General features: G+C 39.0%; 1 protein-coding gene across 1 annotated transcript; it reads right to left on the reverse strand.

Moving 5' to 3' along the window:
• Positions 1 to 11,075: 11,075 nt before the first annotated feature.
• LOC121977391 (basic blue protein-like) lies at positions 11,076 to 11,899 on the reverse strand. The gene is made up of 2 exons (XM_042529972.1): positions 11,661 to 11,899; positions 11,076 to 11,585 (listed from the first exon to the last, which is right to left on the reverse strand). The coding sequence occupies exons 1-2, from the start codon at positions 11,824 to 11,826 to the stop codon at positions 11,254 to 11,256; spliced, it is 498 nt and encodes a 165-aa protein (XP_042385906.1). The 5' UTR covers positions 11,827 to 11,899; the 3' UTR covers positions 11,076 to 11,253.
• Between the last annotated feature and the right edge of the window lie 8,777 nt (positions 11,900 to 20,676).

The following is a 20,676-nucleotide window of genomic DNA, read 5'->3' on the forward strand; positions in this document are numbered from 1 at the left end:
CAATACATGTAGACACATGAACAATGCAGGTGCAGTTGTTCATATGGGGAGATTCTGATCAGGGACTGATCAGTGTGAATGAAGAAGAGTCAAGTAGGTATACCTGACTGGATGGAAACCCTGGTGAGTGAAGCCAGGTGAAAGTCCTAGTGAGTGAAGCTAGGCAGATGGAAATCCTGGTGAGTGAAGTCAGGTGAAAGTCCTAGTGAGTGAAGCTAGGCAGTATGGAAGTCCTGGTGAGTGAAGCCAGGCAGAGGGAAAATCCTGGTGAGTGAAGCCAGGCAGAAGGAAAATCCTGGTGAGTGAAGCCAGGTGAAAGACCCAGTGAGTGAAGCTAGGCAGTGTGAAAGACCTAGTGAGTGAAGCTAGGCAGATTGAAAACCCTAGTGAGTGAAGCTAGGTGAAAGTCCAAGTAGGTCAAGAGAGTGACTGGATACTTGGCATGAAAGAAAAGTCCAAGTGGGTCAAAGGGATTGACCGGACACTTGGTGAGGGAGTCCTAGCAGGTCAAGGGAGTGACTAGATGCTAGGCATGACGTACCAACAGGTTAAGGTTGACCGGATGTTGGTTTGGGAGGTTTGGGACTTGGTTTTGGGTAAAAACCAAGTGTTGGATCGATCCGTGGATCGATCCAGGCTCTGGATCGATCAGTTGATCGATCCAGACCTTTCCCAGCGAACAGAAAGCCTCTGGATCGATCAGTGGATCGATCCAGAGGTCTCAATCGATCAGTGGATCGATTGGGACGCTGCTGCTTCGCGCGATAAGCGCTGGATCGATCCGTGGATCAATCCAAGTGTTTTTCCAGAGCACAGAGGCGCTCTGGATCGATCCGTGGATCGATCCAAAGTCTCCCCGATCGATTGGGAATAATCGAATCAATTGGGATCCGACCGTTGAGTCGTATTTGAGCCGCAGGCGAGCGTTGTCTTCGACACTTCTTCACAGATTCATTTCAGATCTTCACCAGCTCCTCCACAGCTCTTCTCAAGCTCGAGATCGCCAGTTCTTGAAGGTTCTTGGAGGCTCTTCCAAGTCAAGAGGCGGATCAAAGCAAGAAGAAGAAACTAGGGTTAGGGTTTGTGCACTCATTGTAAGCTTGTAAGCTTGTATTTCTTTACTACCCTTTCTTCTTCTTGTATTGAGTCTTGTAGGGCTTCTCCGCCCTTGGTAGTTACCATAAAGGAGAGTTTCATTAGTGGAGGGTGCGTGCGTTGTGTGGATCCTTGGATTAGTCACCTCCCTTGGAGGTAGATACCAAGTAAAATCCAAGTGTTAGCGTGTTTGTATTTGTTTCTTTGTATTTCCGCTGCGCATCCTTGAAGAAACAAGCAACGCCAAGTGCCGAGCACGCGACGAGCTATTCACCCCCGTCTAGCTTACTTTTGGTCCTAACACCTTGGACATAAAGGGTCGAGGGAAAGTGATGCTGAAGCAGACCTCTGGAAAGGAGCTCACTCTGAACAAGGTGTTGTATGTCCCAGAGATTCAAAAGAATCTAGTATTCGGATCGCTTCTTTGCAAGTATGGGGTTCGAATTATATTTGAGTCAGACAAGGTTGTGTTGACCAAACATAGAATGTTTATAAGAAGAGACTATGTAAATGATGGACTCTTTAATCTTAATGTAATGATCATTCGGCCTAAGATAAATAAAGGCAAAAGTTCTTCTGTGTATATGCTTGAGTCTTCCAGTTTGTGGCATGGTACGTAGATTAAGTAACATACAAAGCATACTTACATTCTACCTTGACTCAGAACATAAGTGTGAAATTTGTGTTGAAGCAAAATTGACAAGGTCATCCTTTTAACACGTTGAAAGAAGTATTGAACCACTCGACCTAATTCTCACCGATGAGTACAACCTCAAAGGGACACCGACATGAGCAGAGAATAAGCATTTCATCACTTTTGTAGATGATCACATAAAATATGGTTATGTGTATCTTCATCAAAGTAAAGATGAAGCTATAGAGAAATTTATTCTCTATAAGAGTGAGGTTGAAAACCAACTTAATAGGAAAATTAAGATGGTTTGAAGTGATCGAGACGGTGAATATGTATCATCATTCGCTGAGTTGTGTGCTGAACATGAGATCAGACACGAAACAACAACTCCTTATTCTCCTCAACAAAATGGTGTTACTGAGGGAAAGAATCGTACTCTAAAAAAGATGATGAATGCTATACTGCTAGAGCAAATGTGGGGAGAAACTGTGCTCATGACTAATTATCATTTAAATAAGATACTCCAAAAGAAAATAGAAAAGAGCTCGTATGAGTTGTGGACTGGAAGACAACCATCCTATAAATACTTACGAATATGGGGGTGTCTTGCCAAAGTGTTGGTTTCTGATCCGAAGATGATTAAGATATGGCTAAAGACTGTTGATTGTATATTTCTTGGATATGCATATAACAGTAGTGCTTATAGGTTCCTTGTGTTTAAATCATAAATATCGAATATACACAAGAACTCGATTATTGAATCAAGAAATATCTCATTCTTTGAACATGTGTTTATGTTAAAAACCAAGAGGAAGCTAGCTCCTCAAAATAGACATATGAAACACAAAGAAAAGAAGAAGCTGAGGAACCTATTGAGGTTAAGCTTAGACGAAGCAAAAGAGCTCGGGTGGAAAAATCTTTCGGAATGGATTTTACACTTTTATATTGGAAAGTGATCCCCAAAGTTATTCAGAAGCAGTATGTTGTTCTGAGAGACCTCAATGGAATGAAATTTGAAGATATATCAAATGGATGTAAATACCATTTTTCTAAATGGAGATTTAGAAAAAGAAATCTACATGGAGCAACCTAAAGAATTTTCTGCCTAGAGCAAAAAAACAAGGTTTGTAGATTAGTCAAGTCGTTATACGACTTAAAACAAGCTTCGAAGTAATGACATGAAAAGTTTGATAATGCTATGAAGGAAAGTGGATTTCAGATAAATGAATGTGATAAATGCATCTACATGAAAACTATAGGAAATGACTATGTTATATCATATTATGTCTATATGTAAATGACATCCTTATAATTGAGAGTAATGATAAGATAATCAAATCCACTAAAATTATGTTGAACTCAAGATTTGATATGAAAGATATGAGTCTAGCTGATATCATTCTAGGAATTAAAATTCTTAGAATAGTAGAAGGACTTATTCTTAATCAGTCTCATTATGTAAATAAAATTCTTGAGAAATTCAACAAGAGTGATACTGGGTTGGCATGGACTTTGATAGATACGAGTCAACATCTATCGAAAAATTAAAATGAGAGTATCTCTCAGATAGAGTACTCCAGGGTGATTGGAAGTTTGATATATTTAATGGGTTGTACATGAACAGACTTAGCATACGCAGTAAGCAAGCTGAGTAGATACATGAGTAATTCTGGAGTGGAGCACTAGAAAGGGATAACAAGAGTTCTTAGGTACTTACAGTATTGTAAAATACTGTCCAAATAATAATTAAATAATAAGGTTTAATGGACGAATAATTGTAACGGAATTTTTAGAAATTTTTAGAAATTTTCAGGGATTTAATCGGAGCCGTAGGGCGTATATTGAGGGGATAAAATTATAGATTTTGGAAAATGTCTATTTGGAATACCTATTTATTAGGGAGTTGATTTGATTAATAGGCGTAGGTTTTCTATTAAAGCCTAAGTTCCTTATTCTTCCTTAATCTCTCTACGCCGAAATTTCCTTTCCTTTCCCCGTGCCCTAAGCCCGACGCCACCCCTCCCTCTCGCAACCTTCGCACCCCCTTCTTCTCTTGGTTTCGGCCGATCCACCACCGCCCCTCTCCACAGCCGGCGATCTCCTCTTCCCCTCCTCACGCGCAGGCACCATCTTCACCGACGGCCTCTCCTTCCTTCCCTCGCTCGAGCACCACCACAACAGCCGCCAACCTCCTCTCTTCGCGTTGTGCCTTAATTGATCCGGCAAGTACTTCTATTATGTGGGCATGGCTTCTGTGAGGTAAGGTTTAGGAACTAGTAGAAGTTGATCGTTTGCTTCCGAAGCTTGATGGATTGTGATTGGAATTGGGTTCGTTTTGATTGTTGTTCCGTGGTGTAAGTGTTCTGTGTTCCTGCGGATTATATGTTTGTTTAAATGCCTAAACGAGATGCTCAATAGATGAATGAATTGTGATGTGATTCTTCCAAAATGACCTCATTTTGTTTTGAGTGTTCTGGTTTTCTATTCGGATTTGGGCGCTCATGATTTGGTACTGGATTAGATCGGGCCTTCCTGGTGAATTGAGGAATTGTGACTTAGCAGTATGGTTTCAGCGCAAAGATTTCATGATCGGTTGTGTTCATGGTGATGCAGTTGTATTCAGTGAGGTTCTTGATTCAAATCGAGGTTTTGTGATGTTCTCTAACAGATGGGTTTTATTCTTGAGTTTCCTTGCTCTGGATTTGTACAGGTTTCTCATGCTAAGATCTGGATTGGTGGTACTATAGAATGTAATTTTTTTCTATTTCTTTTGAAACGTAGAATAGATCGGGTTAGGTTGGTGCGGTGAGAAATCGTGTTTTACTGCAACCTATTAAATTGGGTTTGGGATTAGCTAGTTGTGGTTTATGCAATTAGTTAAACTGTACTTTATGTGATTTACAGGGCTGTATTTCGAGATGAGCACTTCGACATGGAGATTGTTTAGCTCGGTCTACATTTAAGGCGGGTACTTCTTACTTTGATTCCTTAGTTCTTTGAACTTAGTGCATGAGCTATTTTAGATAAGGACTATTTAACCCTGACTCCACTCGTAATTTTTCATGTGCTTGATACTTCCACTCTATCTTTGAGATATTCGTTTCCACGTCGATACAGCCTCTTGTATTGGTCCATGATCAGTAGCAGATACTAGATACCATGTTTGTATGCTTTGGCTGTTATTTATTTATATATTATGTTGAGCATGCTGGCTTCATGTAGCATACCTGTTTCTGCTTATATATATATATATATATGATGACTGTTGCATTGTTTGCATCATGTCATTGCATGCATGCCGCATCCTCGGCCACTCGAGAGAGTGGTAGCTGGAGTTGATGCCGCTTGTCCTGTCGTGCCGCACTCGGCCACTTGTGTGAGTGGTAGCTGGAGTACGAGCAGCAGGGACCCCATCACAGATGTAGCTAGTTAGCTACTATGCAACTGTCCCCTCGGCCACTTGTGTGAGTGGTAGCTGGAGTGGTGTACAGTCTGTCACTGACCCGGCCTCTCGACCATACAGGGGTCATGGTGCAGAGAGGTGGGCGGGAGTGACCATCCGTGCATACGCTGTGGTTATTATATTTGTTTTGGCTGCTGCTGTCTATATATACTGTTATTGGTTACTTACTGTCGTTATTCACATATGCTGATATACTTACTTGTGTTGAGATATGTTCTCGTTGTAGATGTCTAGTCATTGAAAATTGGTATATACCTTGCTTATTACCTCTGTAGTTATGAACAATAATGTAGCAGATTAGTACCAGTTCTGACCTACTATACCTAGCCTAGGATATGGTTTCAGGTATGAGCATTTGTTTTGGTTCTTTTGTAGTATCTGCTATATTCTTTTTACGAGACTGTATTCCTTTTGACATTCTTTATTAGTTTATTTGGTTCATGCACTATCTTTTCTATACCCACTGAGTTTCAATACTCACCACCCCGTAAAATGGTTTTCTTTCGCCAGGTAACAGATAGATGAGTCATGGATGCTTGGAGAGATGCCGGCTGCCAATCCTGGGTCCCGCGTCATATTCGAAAATTGGTTTTGGTTCTGTTTCTCTTTACTTGCATTTCGTATTCGTTGGATTTGGTGTAGTGAGAACTAGGTTTTGATACTTGTGGTGTGGACTTGGTATTTGTGATGTTTTGATAACTTTGCAATTTGTGGGTTTTCTCTTCGTTTTCTTTCCGCTGTGCTTATTTTGTTTTTTTTTGTCCAGCCGAGTAGGCTGAGTATATTAACTGCGTGGTTGTGTTGTTTCCATTTTTATATATATATATTCCAGCCGTATGTGACTGATGTATATTTTGTATGTAGTAATGTTTCATATTGTCCGCCGTACAGGGGAGGTGCTGTCGAAATTTCCTCGGACAGGGACCCCCCGGGGGCGTGACAAGAAAAAACAAGAGTAGATACATGAGTAATTCTGGAGTGGAGTACTAGAAAAGGATAACAAGAGTTCTTAGGTACTTACAGTATACTCATGATTATGGACTGCACTACACAAGATATCATGTTGTAATCGAAGGATACAGCGATGCAAATTGGATATCAGATATGAAAGACTTTATGTCCACAAGTAGATATGTCTTTATTTTGGGAAGTGCTGTCATTTCATGAAAATTTTCTAAGCAAACCATAATAACTAGATCCACAATGGAGTCTGAGTTTGTAGCTCTTGACAAATGAGGTGAAGAGGCTGAATGGTTACGATAATTCTTAAAAGATGTTCCTGGATGGCCGAACGATCTATTTAATAGTAAATCTCAACATATAGGTCGTAGACATAATACCATTAGACAACTACTCTCAATAAGAGTTATCACTATTGACTATGTACAGTCAAAGGATAATTTAACGGATCCGCTAACCAAAGGGTTAAACAGAGAATTAGTTGCTAACTCATCGCGAGGAATGGGCTTGATGTAAGTGTCGATGATGACTATAGGTGCAAAGGAAACACAACCTATGCTGACTGAAGATTCCAAAAACTAGGTTCAAAGGGACAACCTAATTACACTGAAAGATAATCATTGTGGGAGAATGCCCCAATAAATCAGTGATCAGATAAACGATAAGCAGTTTTGTTTTTAATGATCAAAGTGGAGTAATAGAAAATACTCTCGAGAGATCACATATGTGAGAAAGAAGTGGGTCTGCTTCAAAAAAAAAAATTAGAGGCACAATTCTTAGCTCTTCTATAGAACCAAGTGTGCTTATGACCAAGAACGAATATATTTATAAGACCTAAGCTATATCAGGGAGAATTTGGGTAAGATTTGTCCATGCTTACACAAAAGGTAGAGTAGTTCAAAGACATCACGACTACTAATTAGCCAATAAATAAATAAATTTTTATAAGAGAAGGTTCAAAGGATAACATCTATTTATCATAGACACGATTCAACTGTCAAAGACTATCATATATTTTATTTTTATTCAAGTGGAGAATGATTGAAAATATATAATTGAAAACACGATTTATAGATAGTGTCGAGGAGGTGCAAATCGAGACCCAGATTACACCAATTCAAGAATTCTTTGATAAATCTTACTATTTTATTAAAAATCTCCCCCCTTTACTAACTAACTTTGGTGAAGCCTAAAATACATTTACATTAATGCCCTTTTTTCTCTTTATACTAAAACTAATTCCAAGGTTTATTAGTAATTCCACAAGCGAAACAATCAGTGGTCTAGAGTTCGAGACTCAGCTACAGCGTATTATTATGAATTTTTCTCATCATTAATTTTCTCTGGTTGTTTTATATAAAAAAAATTATAGTTCTCTTTAGTCTCATATCTTAGAATTGACAACACTATGATCAAAGAAGTTTCTATAAATATTTTAGGCCGATGATATTAAAAAATAAACTTTTCTTAGTTTTTTTTACTAAGACAAGTATAATATCTTACTATTTTATTAAAAATCTCCCCCCTTTAATAACTAACTTTGGTGAAGCCTAAAATGCATTTATGTTAATGCAGCCTAAAATGCATTTATGTTAATGCCTTTTTTTCTATTTATACTAAAAATAATTCCAAGGTTTATTAGTAATTCCACAAGCGAAACAATCAATGATCTAAAGTTCGAGACTCAGTTATAGCATATTATTATGAATTTTTTTCATCATTAATTTTCTCTGGTTGTTTTATATAAAAAAAAATATAGTTCTCTTTAGTCCCATATCAGGCCGAATGTTAAAAAATAAACTTTTCTTAGTTTTTTTTACTAAGACAAGTATAATATTAAATTAAAATAATTTCTTTTACATAGGGAAGTCCGTTACAGTACTTTGTTGCTGGGATTCTCTAGCGTCACTATTACATGGGTCTGACGAATTTTACCCAAATAATTAATTCTTGGTTTATAAGGGTGACAGAAAATTCAAACAATTCGGATTTTCAAAGATCCAAATAATTTATATATTATTATAGTACATATGCAACATGTGTGCATGATCACACTAGTATTACTAAAAAAAGGACCACGGTCGGGACATTCCTACTAAACCAAGCGCGGCAGGGCACGTCATGCAACACTCGCATTGCAAGTGCCACCTGGTGTGCATGCACAAACCCACGTGTTTGCTTGTAAGGACTTACATGCCACATGTCATCTTGTTGGCATGCAAATACCACCAAGCTTGCCATGGAGGTTTCTTTATAAGGAACCGATGGAGAGGCAAAAGCACAGAGAGCAATTCTTCTCGTGAGAAGAAGGCAAGGGCAGATACAGAGAGCAAGGAAAAGAGAGATTTCTCATGTTCGTCCTCTTTTCATTTCGTCGTTCATTTTCTTTTTTATAGATATTCGTGAGAGTATTTAAGTATATACTCGGTTTATCATGTCAACTTATGTTAGATTATGTCATGGTATTATTATTTTAATCTGAGAAATAGATGTTGAAGTATGACTTTTTAATATCGATGAATTTATTTGAAGGAGACTGTCTCATTATAGAATTTGACGTCTTTTATTCTTCGGACGATGTTTATCACACAACTTAGACACAAGTTTTATGTTTATTTGACGTCCGTCTCGAGCAATCGGCATCAGCATCCTTAACTCGACAGTCACTAAAGTAACAACTTGATGATCAACTTATTCAATCTTATTTAATCAGATCGATAATTTGAGATTATCAATTCAAATCATCTTGACAGATAAATAGATACCATATAAAGGTCCAACACATGAAGTCCTGTATAAGACCATATCACCCTAGCATGTCTCTTAAATTAGTTTAGTTTAATTATGTCAATTAAAATTTTCAAAAGCCCCCTTATTTTTCATACTCAACTCTAATTGATTCATCTTCTCTTAGAATCTATATTTACCGTCTTAATTTATTTTATCTTATGAATGATATTGAAGTCAGTACTTTTTTATATATATTTATTTGTTGTACATATTATTTTTTTTTAATTGTGAAGGGGAGTGTTGGTCTAATGATAAAATTAATTATTGTCATATGAGTTTAATTATTGTCATGTGAGTTTAAGGTCACGGATTTAAATTATGAAAATAGTCTCGTGCAAAATATAAAATAAATCTGCATACAATATATTTAATATAATTCAATCCTTTCTTGAGACCCGCATTGAATGGAATTTCGTACATCAGATTATCTCTTTTATACTATTTTCCTAATCCAACACTCTGACAATGAAGTATGATTGATCATACCATAGTTATTAGATAATGCTATTTTCCTTACTTAACTCATGCATTCATCAACAACCTTCCTCTCCATTTTTCATTTTTATGTCATCCATATTTTAAATTCATCCTTTAACCAAAAAATATTTGCAATTTTTTCATCCTTTAAAGAAAACAATGCCTTGGTTTGTAATATTTGCCACAATTTAAGGTTTGAGTTTATTGTTCTATTTGCACTAATCGGTCAGCGTAATGTCATCTACAAAGAAATAATATAAAATTAGAAACAGAAAAAAATGACTCGCTTGATGAAACCTCCAAAAGGAGACAGTATAAACTATCCCAAATCATCCATGTTTTGTTATTGTACAAGCAAGACAGGCATATGAATGAATTGCCAAGAGGAAACTTGTAATCAAATTAAAGTTTAAATATAATATAATCACCCGAGATAGCAAGAATTGCATGTAATCCACAGGCAACACTATTTCACTTGTGCTTGATGAACAATGGAAGGGGCATTTCGCAGGCTCGAGTAGTATAAGTGAGGTATAATATGAAGGATCTTCTGATACAAAGATTACAAGGTCCATAAACTTGAAGCGTATATGATCAACAGTAATTCGTAAATCGTAATGCTCCTTCACAAAATTGCCTACCGAGTAATCTATGGAGCTACGAAGAGAGCGAACCTCTCTCAGCATGCTAAAATGTAAAAACTGGTGCTGCAGCAGGTCAAGGTGTCTAAAACCACGGCCTGGAGCATTCCACGCTGCAGTTTGTGCCCTCGTGTTTCCATCTGGCCACAGAGGTGCCATCCGTGCTTCAATTCGCAGCACAATGTTTCTAGTTTCTATGATGATCCCTATTCCGGTTTCTCTTCCCTATGGTCCTTGGGAGAAACATCCCGAAACTAATTCCAAAGTAACCAGTTGCAGCTAAAACATCAACGATTTCAATTCCGGACCAGATTTTTAGCGAGCATACAGAATGATATGCCTAGGAATAGGTTTAGGGATGGAACAATTTCGTATCGACCGAGATGCCGTGAAAACGGAACCCTAATTAGACAAATGCGAACAAGCCAACACGCAGGGAAGAGATCGAAATCGCATCGTTTTGCCAAAAGCAGTAAAGTGAAGGAAGAACTCACCGATGGCGGTTTCGAGAAGCATTTTCTGGTCTTGGATAGCACAAGCTAGAATTCGGTCCTCGCGCCTCGTCAGCCGATGAGCCGAACCTTCCAAGCTGTCTCTTTTTCCGACCAAAATCAACCTTCCGCAGTACTGGAACTCTCCTGAGGGAGGAAGTGGCAGCAGCTTACGGCCAGGCTACGCTTACGAGGACGAGTGGAAAGCACAGCCGACGACGCCGGAGATATGAGAGCAGCACCGGCCGAGGAGACGCTCGCGCGCATCTCTCGCTGTGGCAAATTCATCCTTGTAATTTGGTAATTTAAGATCCGGCCTCAAAATTTGTTTTCTCCCAATGGATTAAGGAATAAAATGATTCTCTGTTAAATACCATCATTTTAATTAACATTAACAGTTTTTTTTTAAAATAAAACAATTTCATAATATGCACTTTTATTCTATTTATTTATTATGATAATAAATATATTTTTTTAATTCGTGTAGAATTGATTTAAAAATCACGAAAGGACCAGCACTTTTCTAATATAAAAAGTACATTTTTAATCCGTTTATTTTATAGGAACCCTTCGTATATCCATTTATGTCAATCTTCTCACAAAAAAATAGCAAAAATAAAATAAAATAAATTACCCATCAAATTAAATTCGACATCTCTTTCAAAGGGTCCACACGCACACAGACCCAGTCTAACTCCAACCTTACATATCCCACACCATCATTAATACCAGACAACTAATTAATACCCACCACCGCACCACCGCCCGCCCTCCGCCGCCCCAACTGCCCCGCTCCTCCGGTGCTGGCGCAGGAGCGAGACCGCCGGAGGAGGCCACGCTGACGCCCATCCTCATTCCTCCTTGGCAGTGTCCCTCCACGCCGCATATGAACCAGTAACTCGTCGCCTCCGCCAGGGTCACCCGGTCGCGACCGCTGACGTACATCTTAAGCACGCCGGAGCTCCAGTTACAAGATCTGTACGTCTCTTCCGTCACCTGATACACGTTGTGCTGCACCGGCACATAATTGAACACTGAAAAAAAATCAATATTAAGACAAAAAAGAAAAATTAAATAAACATCGATCGAGATGCTGATCCCGGTGTCACCTAAAACATCGCCAACGGTGAAGTTGTGATTCCGAGACCAGCGGAGGAAGTTGGTGCCGGTTTCCCACCCTTCGGTGTCGCCGACGTCGTACTCTGTGGCTTGGACGCCGATTTGAGTGGAAAGAGACAAGAGGATGGTCATGATGAAAGTTATTAGAATGGCCATGGCTTGAAAACAGAGGAGTCATGTCTTGATCGCTCTGTAGATTTATGGTAAGCTAAAGTCGATGATAAGGTGGTTGCACCTATTCAAATCAATTATGAATGGTTGCATTTTAACACGTTGATGCACATATTGAGAGTTCATATTGCATAAAGGAGTGACCATATCCGACAGAAATATCTGGTAGAAGTCAGAATGCATAGGATTCACAAACACGAAGAACAAAAGTCTGATTTCCAAAGTAATATTCAAAGTATTTGTATAATTAATTGGAACTTAAAAGCCTTGACGGCGTAAGAAATCTACTGACCCTATATAAAATGTATGATCACATTGAGATTCCTCTCTCTCCTTTCTTTGATTATTGACTGTTCTACATTTCAGTCTTTCTCTTGCACCTTGGCGTCATCGATCTTCTCCTGCGTCAAGTGCAGCACGAGACTGCCATTTCCCCTTGTGGCTTGCAGGCACTGGTGGCGTTGGGACCCTGATCTGTACAAGGACAAATCTCCCATCTTTCTTGAATGATTTAAGGGGCACTCAATGCTTCACCCCTCTCCCTAAGCCCATCTGAATAGACTAAATCCAATTAAATTTACATGGATGAGATTAATCTTTACAAGATTAACACACATAATTAATTAATTACTATTAAGCAAATTAAACTTTAATTAAATGATTTAATGTTTTATTGTATATAAAGAGGGTTTAGATTAAATAGATGTGGATTTAATATATAGATCCGATAATCCAATTCATTACATTGATGGAATGTTCATGAGAGATGAGTTTTATAGTGGAAGTCTCCATAGGTTGAACCGAGTGTATAAAGGAACAGATTGATTCAATTAGGGCTCTTCCCCATTGAGAAGGAACGTGGTATTTGACTCCTCAATTCTATGGAAGACATTCACTGTGTTCGCGAGATTTCTGATGACAAAGTAAGAAGCGATAGCTTTTCGATGGATTCAAGTAAGCTTTTGATTATTTTTCAATATTTTAACATATATACATCAATTTTTGCATTTAATTCCATATGGATGAGTGAAATTGATATATATTCGTTGAATGTAGTTTGAATATATTAGGATTTAACTTATGAATTGAGTTTTTCACATTATCCACCAAGGAAGTCGAGCAAAAGATGTAGCTAGTGAGAAGGACGACACGGGAGAGTGCCGACGGGCTCAGTGCGTCTGAGGGGTGAGGTGCTGCGGAAGAGTACGCGGGCGGACGAGAAGGAGGCGCACGACATTTTCGATGGACGAGAAGCTGGAGCGGAAGATTGCTCGAGAAGGTCGGAAGTTGGGTTTGGGTGAGCCCTATTTCGGATGGTCGAAATCACCCAAGCGAGCAGAGCTGGAGCGGAAGACCCGGATCGAGGCAAGCGAAACCGAAGAGAAAGACTCAGATGAAAAAAGTCAATTGTGTTGACTTTCCTGGTCCTGGCGTCTGGACTAGGTGGGGGCACCCAAACCTGGTCAAGGAGCCCGGACTTGGTCGGGGAGTCTGGACCATCCGGGCTCTCGGAATCTAAACTTTATCCAAATCGACGTGGCGTTTAACCGTTGCGTCGAGGATATAATTCTATCCCATTCCAAGCACCTGAACCATTCCAGGCGCCTGGAACCCTTCCAGGCGCCCCGACCAGGGCTATAAATACAGCCCTAGTCCAAGAGGTTCATAACAACACTTGTGATTCATTCTAGTTTTATTTTGTTCTGTAATTGAGTACTTCAACTGCTGTAAGAGACTTCTTCGCCTGAAGGAGATTATTTACTGAGCTCCAACTTTCTTAGATTAATAATCTCCCCGATTGTAACAAAGTAACCCTTTCGTGCCTCTTTTCTTTCGGCCATTTATTTTATTTATGCAAGTGTTAGATTAATTAAGTCGTAAATTCGAGAAATGTTCTTTTTATTTGTCAAGGCTATTCACCTCCTTATTTGTCAAGGCTCTGCCACAAAGTAAGTTTGAGAGTCACGTCTGTGCTTACGGTGTAGGACATCGTGGCGATTGACTTTAGGCCAAGTGGGAGTGTTAGAATTTGAGGGATGTCCTAAAGCAATCGTCTTATGTTTTTTTTTCCATTTATTTGATAAATATAGATTCACTATTTGAGTGCATATTATATATTTGATTGTCTTAAACTCATTTACTGAATATCCGTAATATAATTCATAGCATGAGAGAATTTGTGATTAAATCACAACTAGTGATTATCTCTATATGTGCAATTATGAATATATTGAAAATTTTCTAGTCATCGAATTGATGTATTCGAACACCATCAATTCTATAAGACTAGCATGGATTATACTCCTTGGTTCGGCCAAATAGCTATTTTCTCACTGGCTGGAAATATTGGGATGTAGAGAGTTAAATGTGGATGCTAGTTATGGTAACTAGTTCATTGGAGTGACTCGTTGTAAGACTTCATATGGTTCTCTCTCTACATATATAGATATGTCTATAAAGTTCTTACTGCAGCACGAGTGAAGTTTCCTTCGACTTGAGGTATACAAGTCATCTTCATCATGGAGACTTATATTTTGACATCTTAAGTAAGCATCTCATTAAAGTGTGGACCCGGGATGATTGGATATAAGTTGAAGTACTCGAAGGTGTTTGGATAGCCCACAGAGGATTCACCGCTCCTTGTGATGAGACGTATACCCTATGACCACTCATTAGAATTATTACTCAAAGTCTTTAGCCAAAACATCGCATGTTAAGAGTGTGAGACTCTTGTACACATGTACGGGTAATTTGAATCTGCAGAACGAGGAAGTATTACTTGGGCTAGGTGTGACGTAGTTAGCCTAGTGGGGACAAGATACATAGACTTTGTCCTGAACCAAGTGGGTATAAGATGAGTGAAAGGAACGAGGAACAACTCACTGTAGCTGCTGAAGGGTTTAAAATTAATTCTAAGATCAACTATGATTTTTCGACTACTTGGGGATCATGATATACTACTAGATGTCACTCATGATCGTTCTATAATTAAGTAATTAATTATGAATGGCCAAGATAAATCGGGAACTCACACTAACGAGTCTCTAAAAGACGTAAAATAAGTTAAAGAATAGGATTCTTAGATCAAGAGATAAATATTTGATTGGACCATACATAAGATAAATATGGAAATATTTGTCACAATAGAAGCGCGGATGAGCCACATCTCTTATGGAAGAATTGGACTATATTTGGTTTAATCATGAATTAGTCATGAACCAACTTGATTTAGTTGTAAACCAAACCAAGGAGTTAATGGGCTAATTTTTGATTAAGGGATAATGGGTTGGATTTGAACTTTCTAATCCAATTCATTAATAAGGGTTATATATTGATATGGTTGAGAGAAAACTATACACATGAGATCATTAATTGGCTTATAAGATTTTTGAAAAACCTTAACTCAATCTCTCTTCTCCTCTCCCTCTCCTCTCTCTCTTTGCTCCTCCAACAAGGGGAAGCCTTTCCCCTTATTGTCGTGACCACTACAAGGAAGAAATTTCTTCCTTGTTTGCTTCTCTTCCTCTTTCTCTTGATCCTTCTTCTTCGCTCGTGACTAGTAACTTTCAAAGGAGAGGCTTGTACTCAAGGAGTTGTCTTGAGGAGCTCGGTGTGGATACGAAAAGAGGTGAGGTTTGATAACATCGCTACGGTTAATATCCTTCTCGTTACAGGTCATTCGTAAGGTACATCTAGCGTAAATTTACTTTCCGTAAAAATTTAATTATGCGATCATATTTGACATGTTGTATCCTTCTATGCGTGTGGTGCGTGTGATATAATAATTTAGGAATTATTATTATTTTATTTTCCATTGTGTATATTTATGAAACATGTTTTAGCACACACTGCATCGAGCATATCCCAACACAATCGAGCCGATCGATGGAGCAACAAAAAATCGCCAATCAAGACGCCGAAATAAAATCTCTGATGGCTGAGCTAGAGGTGTCCAAGGCCCAGCTGGCTAAGTTTCAAGAGGATAAGTGATTAAGATCATTTTTTTGTTGTGAAATGATATCAAAAGAATTTAAGTACTGAACCCTCTAACTATACTAATGTAGTATAGAAATGACTCAGGTCATCTCCCAATGAAAGCTACGATATGATGGTAATTAGGATTGTTTGTTATTTATATTTTTGGATTTTTGATATTGAAATTGGGGTTTTGGATTTTGTGATTCTAAACCTAACAAATGAGATAGCAAAACAAGTATGAAATTACTCTAATGAAATAAATAACATCCTATCTACCCATTAATACTGATCTCACAACGTATTATCACTCCACACTATGACTTCACCATCAACGGAATTAAATTAAGAAATGAAATAGGAAAACATTAAATGAAACCTATTCTAGTAAATGGAAGTTAATGCAAATAAAGGAAAGCTAATTGTTGTTGAACCCCGTGGTTGTTTTAATGTGATCAACCAAGTTAGGTTATGTCCTGTTTGGTTTTGATCCCTATGTCTAAGTGTACAAGAGCTTAGGAACGCAGGAAGTCGAGCAAAAGACGCAACTAGCGAGAAGGACGACACGAGAAGGGAGCTGACGGGCTCGGTGTGTCCGAGGGATGAAAGAGCTGTGGAAGAGTACACCGGTGGACGAGAAGAACGTACGCGACGTTCGAGGGACGAGAAGCCGGAGCGGAAGCCTGCTCGAGGAGAAGGCCACAAATTAGGTTCGGGTGAGCCATATTTCGATTGGCCGAAATCACCCAAGCGATCAGAGCTTCGGAAGAAGAAAAGGAATCGAAAGGAGCTGGAAAAACAAGTTGAAGGCGCCCCTCAACGCAGTGTTGAAGGCGCCTCCGCCTCTTCAGGTGGGAGGGCGCCCTCCATGCCTTGAGGGCAACCTCCATAGCGTCAGAGGCACCCTCAAGGCCATTGAGGGCGCCCTCAAACTGGTCAATCTGACCGTTTGCGAGTGGATAAAAGTTTATCCACTCGCCTCAGCTGGAGGCACCCTCCACCCCTTGGGAGGTGCCCTCAAGCCTTTAGATAAAGTTTCCAGGAATTATAAAAATGCCCCTGGAGTTAGGAAATAATGCATCAACTCTTGTACTAACTTTTTAGAAATTCTTAGAGCTTTTAGTGTGTAAAAGACTTTTTCGCCTTTAAAGAAGGAGATTCTTATTGAGTTGTTCAACCGCCTTGGATTAACAACCATCTACATTGTAACCAAATCAACTGCTGAGTCTTCTTCTTTGTTTTCTTTTATTATTGTTGCATTCCTAGAGTTGAAAAGATCGAGGGGGTATTTTTTATTTTCAAGCAAATCACCCCTCCTCTCTTGCCAGCCCACTGCGCCAACAAGTGGTATCAGAGCCCAACCACCTCAGAAGGACTAATCGTCATCTAAAGCAACAAGATCAAGACGATGGTCGGACCGACAATCTTCCCACCTAAATTTGAGGGAGATTTTACATCGTGGAAGAAAAGAATGGAGGTATTTTTCAAAACCGATTTTAAAATATTATTAATAATTAAATATGATTTTGTAGCTCTCAAAAACCCCCAAGGAGAAGAAAAAGAGGAATTTTAATAGGTCAAGAAAGAGCAAGCAGATTTCGTAGCAAACAGACGAGCCGAGTTCCACTTGTTGAGTGTGCTTCCACCCGAGGAAGTAAATCGGATCAGAGATTACAACTCCGCGAAGGAGCTTTGGGAAAAGTTTTTGGAGTTGCACGAAGGAACTTCCGAGACAAAGCTCGTGAGATGGGGCGTGCTCTGGAATCAACTGACGAACCTCCGGATGAAAGAAGGAGAGTCAGTCGCACAACTGCACGGACAAATCAAAGAGATGATCACCGGATTAACAAACCTCGGAGAAACGGTAATGAATCTGGACGCATAAAGGTATGCTCTAAATGTGTTCCCTAGAACACCTGAGTGGATATCTATAATAGACTTCTACTATATATCCTGTAGGATCGAAAAGAATTTAGATATCTCCACAATAGCATGATATTATCCACTTTGGGCTTAAGCTCTCATAGTTTTACTTTTAGGTTTTACTCAAAAGGTCTCATGCCAATGGAGATATCTTTTCTCTTATGAACCCATGATCTTTCCCAAGTGTTTTCAATATGAGACTACATTTGCAACCTTGCAACCCCAACAATCCCTCCTCAAACAAAGGACCACAGGCTTCCCACGTCCGATCCTCGACCCACCAGGTTTTCCTGCCCCTCGGTCCACCCAACCTACTAAGACTTCCTTGCCTAGCTGCAATTAGGACTTCCTGCCTGATGTCTGGTCCTCTTGATCCGAACATAGGAGCCCCCACTTTCTTTGTTCGAGGTCAATATTGTACTCATATTGCTCAATCAGATCATAACTCTTGTGCACAGTCAGCGGTTAAACCTTATGGCAGTCGGCTCTGATACCAATTGTAGGATCGAAAAGAATTTAGATATCTCCACAATAGCATGATATTGTCCACTTTGGGCCTAAGCCCTTATGGTTTTACTCTTGGGCTTTACTCAAAAGGCCTCATGCCAATGAAGATATCTTTTCTCTTATGAACCCATGGTCTTTCTCAAGTGTTTTCAATGTGGGACTATGTTTGCAACCTTGCAACCCCAACATATCCAAGGATCTCGAGGTAAGTATGTTAGAAAATCTATTTTCTACTCTCAAACTTCACGAATCTCGAATTGCAGATTCAAAAGGAATAGAAAAGAACAATCTCAACATTGCCCTAAAGGCAAGAACGGAAGATCAAGAGTCCGAGACACCCATCGACGAAGACGAAATGACTCTACTGGTAAAAATGTTCAATAAATTTCTTAAGTCTAATAAGTTTAAATCGCAGTCAAGAAGACATCATCGAAATAAAAGGACTATCCGATGCTACAACTACAACGAAGAAGGACATATTAAGGATAACTACCCAAAATTAAAGAAAAAGGACAACGAAAAGGACAAGCACAGAAAACCAACTTCCTCCAAATACATGACCATGAAGGCCACATAGGATGATTCCTCATCCTCTCATTCTGAGGTAGCAGCCTTCTCGGGATTAGCGCTAATGGCCAACCATCAAGAAGAAGATGGGACCAGCTCAGAGATGAGCATAGATGAAGGAGATGAATCAGAAGAAGAAAGCTGCGATGAAGGAGGAGCATCAGAAATTGAGGTAAGTGATGTACGCGCTTTATCTTCCAAACAGTCTTTTAAATTCATTAAAAGTCTTACTAGAGATCTAGTTAAACTAGAAAAGGAAAATGCCGAATTAAAATTGAATTTAGCAAAAGCATGCCCCCTACAATTATATGATAATATAAAATTAGAAAATGAAAAATTAAAAATAGAAATCAAAAAATTGAAAAATGATAATGCATGTTTAAAACCAAACTTTCAAAAGTCAAAACTTAAGATTTATGGAAAATTAAATTGGTACATAAGAAAACATCAAAGAAAACTTAGAAAAATTCCAAAAAATTATGTACCCCTTAAGTTTTTGATTAATCCAATAGAAAGGAACCTCTATTGAGTTCCAAAAGCTTATCTAGATTAAACATTTTTTTAATTAAGGCTTTCAGAAGAAATTAAATATTTAAATTCCTTAAAAGGCTTTTTCTAAAAATGGTTGATGATCTAATAACCAAGAAAGTCTAGTGCCTCGCCATAGCTTGGAAACTGATTATCGAATTAAATATTTATTTGACAAACTGACAAGCAATTAAGATAATGCTTTTAAATTCTTGTTAACTATTTGAGTGTTTCAGGTTTTTTTTTAGAAATTTCTAACTTGGAAATGGTTTCAAATTTTATTTAAAACTTAGAAAACTTGAAAATGTTATTCGATTTTTTTTAAAAGAATCTGTACCTTATTTTTTTTTGATATGATCAAAGGGGGAGAAATAGATATAAGTTTAGGGGGAGAAAATTTTTTTAACTTAGAAAATTTTTAGGTTAAATGTTGCAATTTCTTTTATTGCAATTTTTATACTTCAATTTTTTTAGTATGTTAATTTCTTTAAATTACTACTTGTTTGTTTTACCCTAACTTGAACTTGAGTTGATGCACATCAAAAAGGGGGAGATTGTTGAACCCCGTGGTTGTTTTGATGTGATCAACCAAGTTAGGTTATGTTTTGTTTGGTTTTGATCCCTGTGTCTAAGTGAGCAGGAGCTTAGGAACGCAGGAAGTCAAGTGGAAGATGCAGTTGGCGAGAAGGACGACACGGAAAGGGAGTCGACGGGTTCGGTGCATCCGAGAAACGAAAGAGCTGCGAAAGAGTACACCGGTGGACAAGAAGAACGTACGCGACATTCGAGGGACGAGAAGCCGGAGCGGAAGCCTGCTCGAGGTGAAGGCCAGGAATTGAGTTCGGGTGAGCCCTATTTCGGTTGGCCGAAATCACCCAAACAATCGGAGCTTCGGAAGAAGAAAAGGAGTCGAAAGGAGCTGGAAAAACAAGTTGAATGCTCCCCTCAACGCAGTGTTGAAGGTGCCTCCGCCTCTTCAAGTGGGAGGGCACCCTCCATGCCTTGAGGGCACCCTCCATAGCGTCGGAGGCGCCCTCAAGGCCATTGAGGGCACCCTCAAATCGGTCAATCTGACCGTTTGCGAGTGGATAAAAGTTTATCCACTCGCCTCGGCTGGAGGCGCCCTCCACCCCTTGGGAGGCACCCTCAAGCCTTTAGATCAAGTTTTCAGGAGTTACAAAAAGACCCCTGGAGCTAGAAAATAATGTATCAACTCTTGTACTAACTTTCTAGCGACTCTTAGATTTTTTCAGTGTGTAAAAGGCTTCCCCGCCTTCAAAGAAGGAGATTCTTAGTGAGCTGTTCAACCACCTTGGATTAACAACCACCTACGTT

The sequence above is a fragment of the Zingiber officinale genome, chromosome 4B (assembly GCF_018446385.1).
Source record: "Zingiber officinale cultivar Zhangliang chromosome 4B, Zo_v1.1, whole genome shotgun sequence".
Classification (NCBI taxonomy): Eukaryota; Viridiplantae; Streptophyta; class Magnoliopsida; order Zingiberales; family Zingiberaceae; genus Zingiber; species Zingiber officinale.

Excerpts from the sequence above, each read along its gene's own strand:
- LOC121977391 (XM_042529972.1), bottom strand. The coding sequence starts at position 11,826 with ATGGCCATTCTAATAACTTTCATCATGACCATCCTCTTGTCTCTTTCC. Across the intron at positions 11,586-11,660 it reads CACCGTTGGCGATGTTTTAG|TGTTCAATTATGTGCCGGTG; the intron begins GTGACACCGGGA and ends ATTTTTTTTCAG.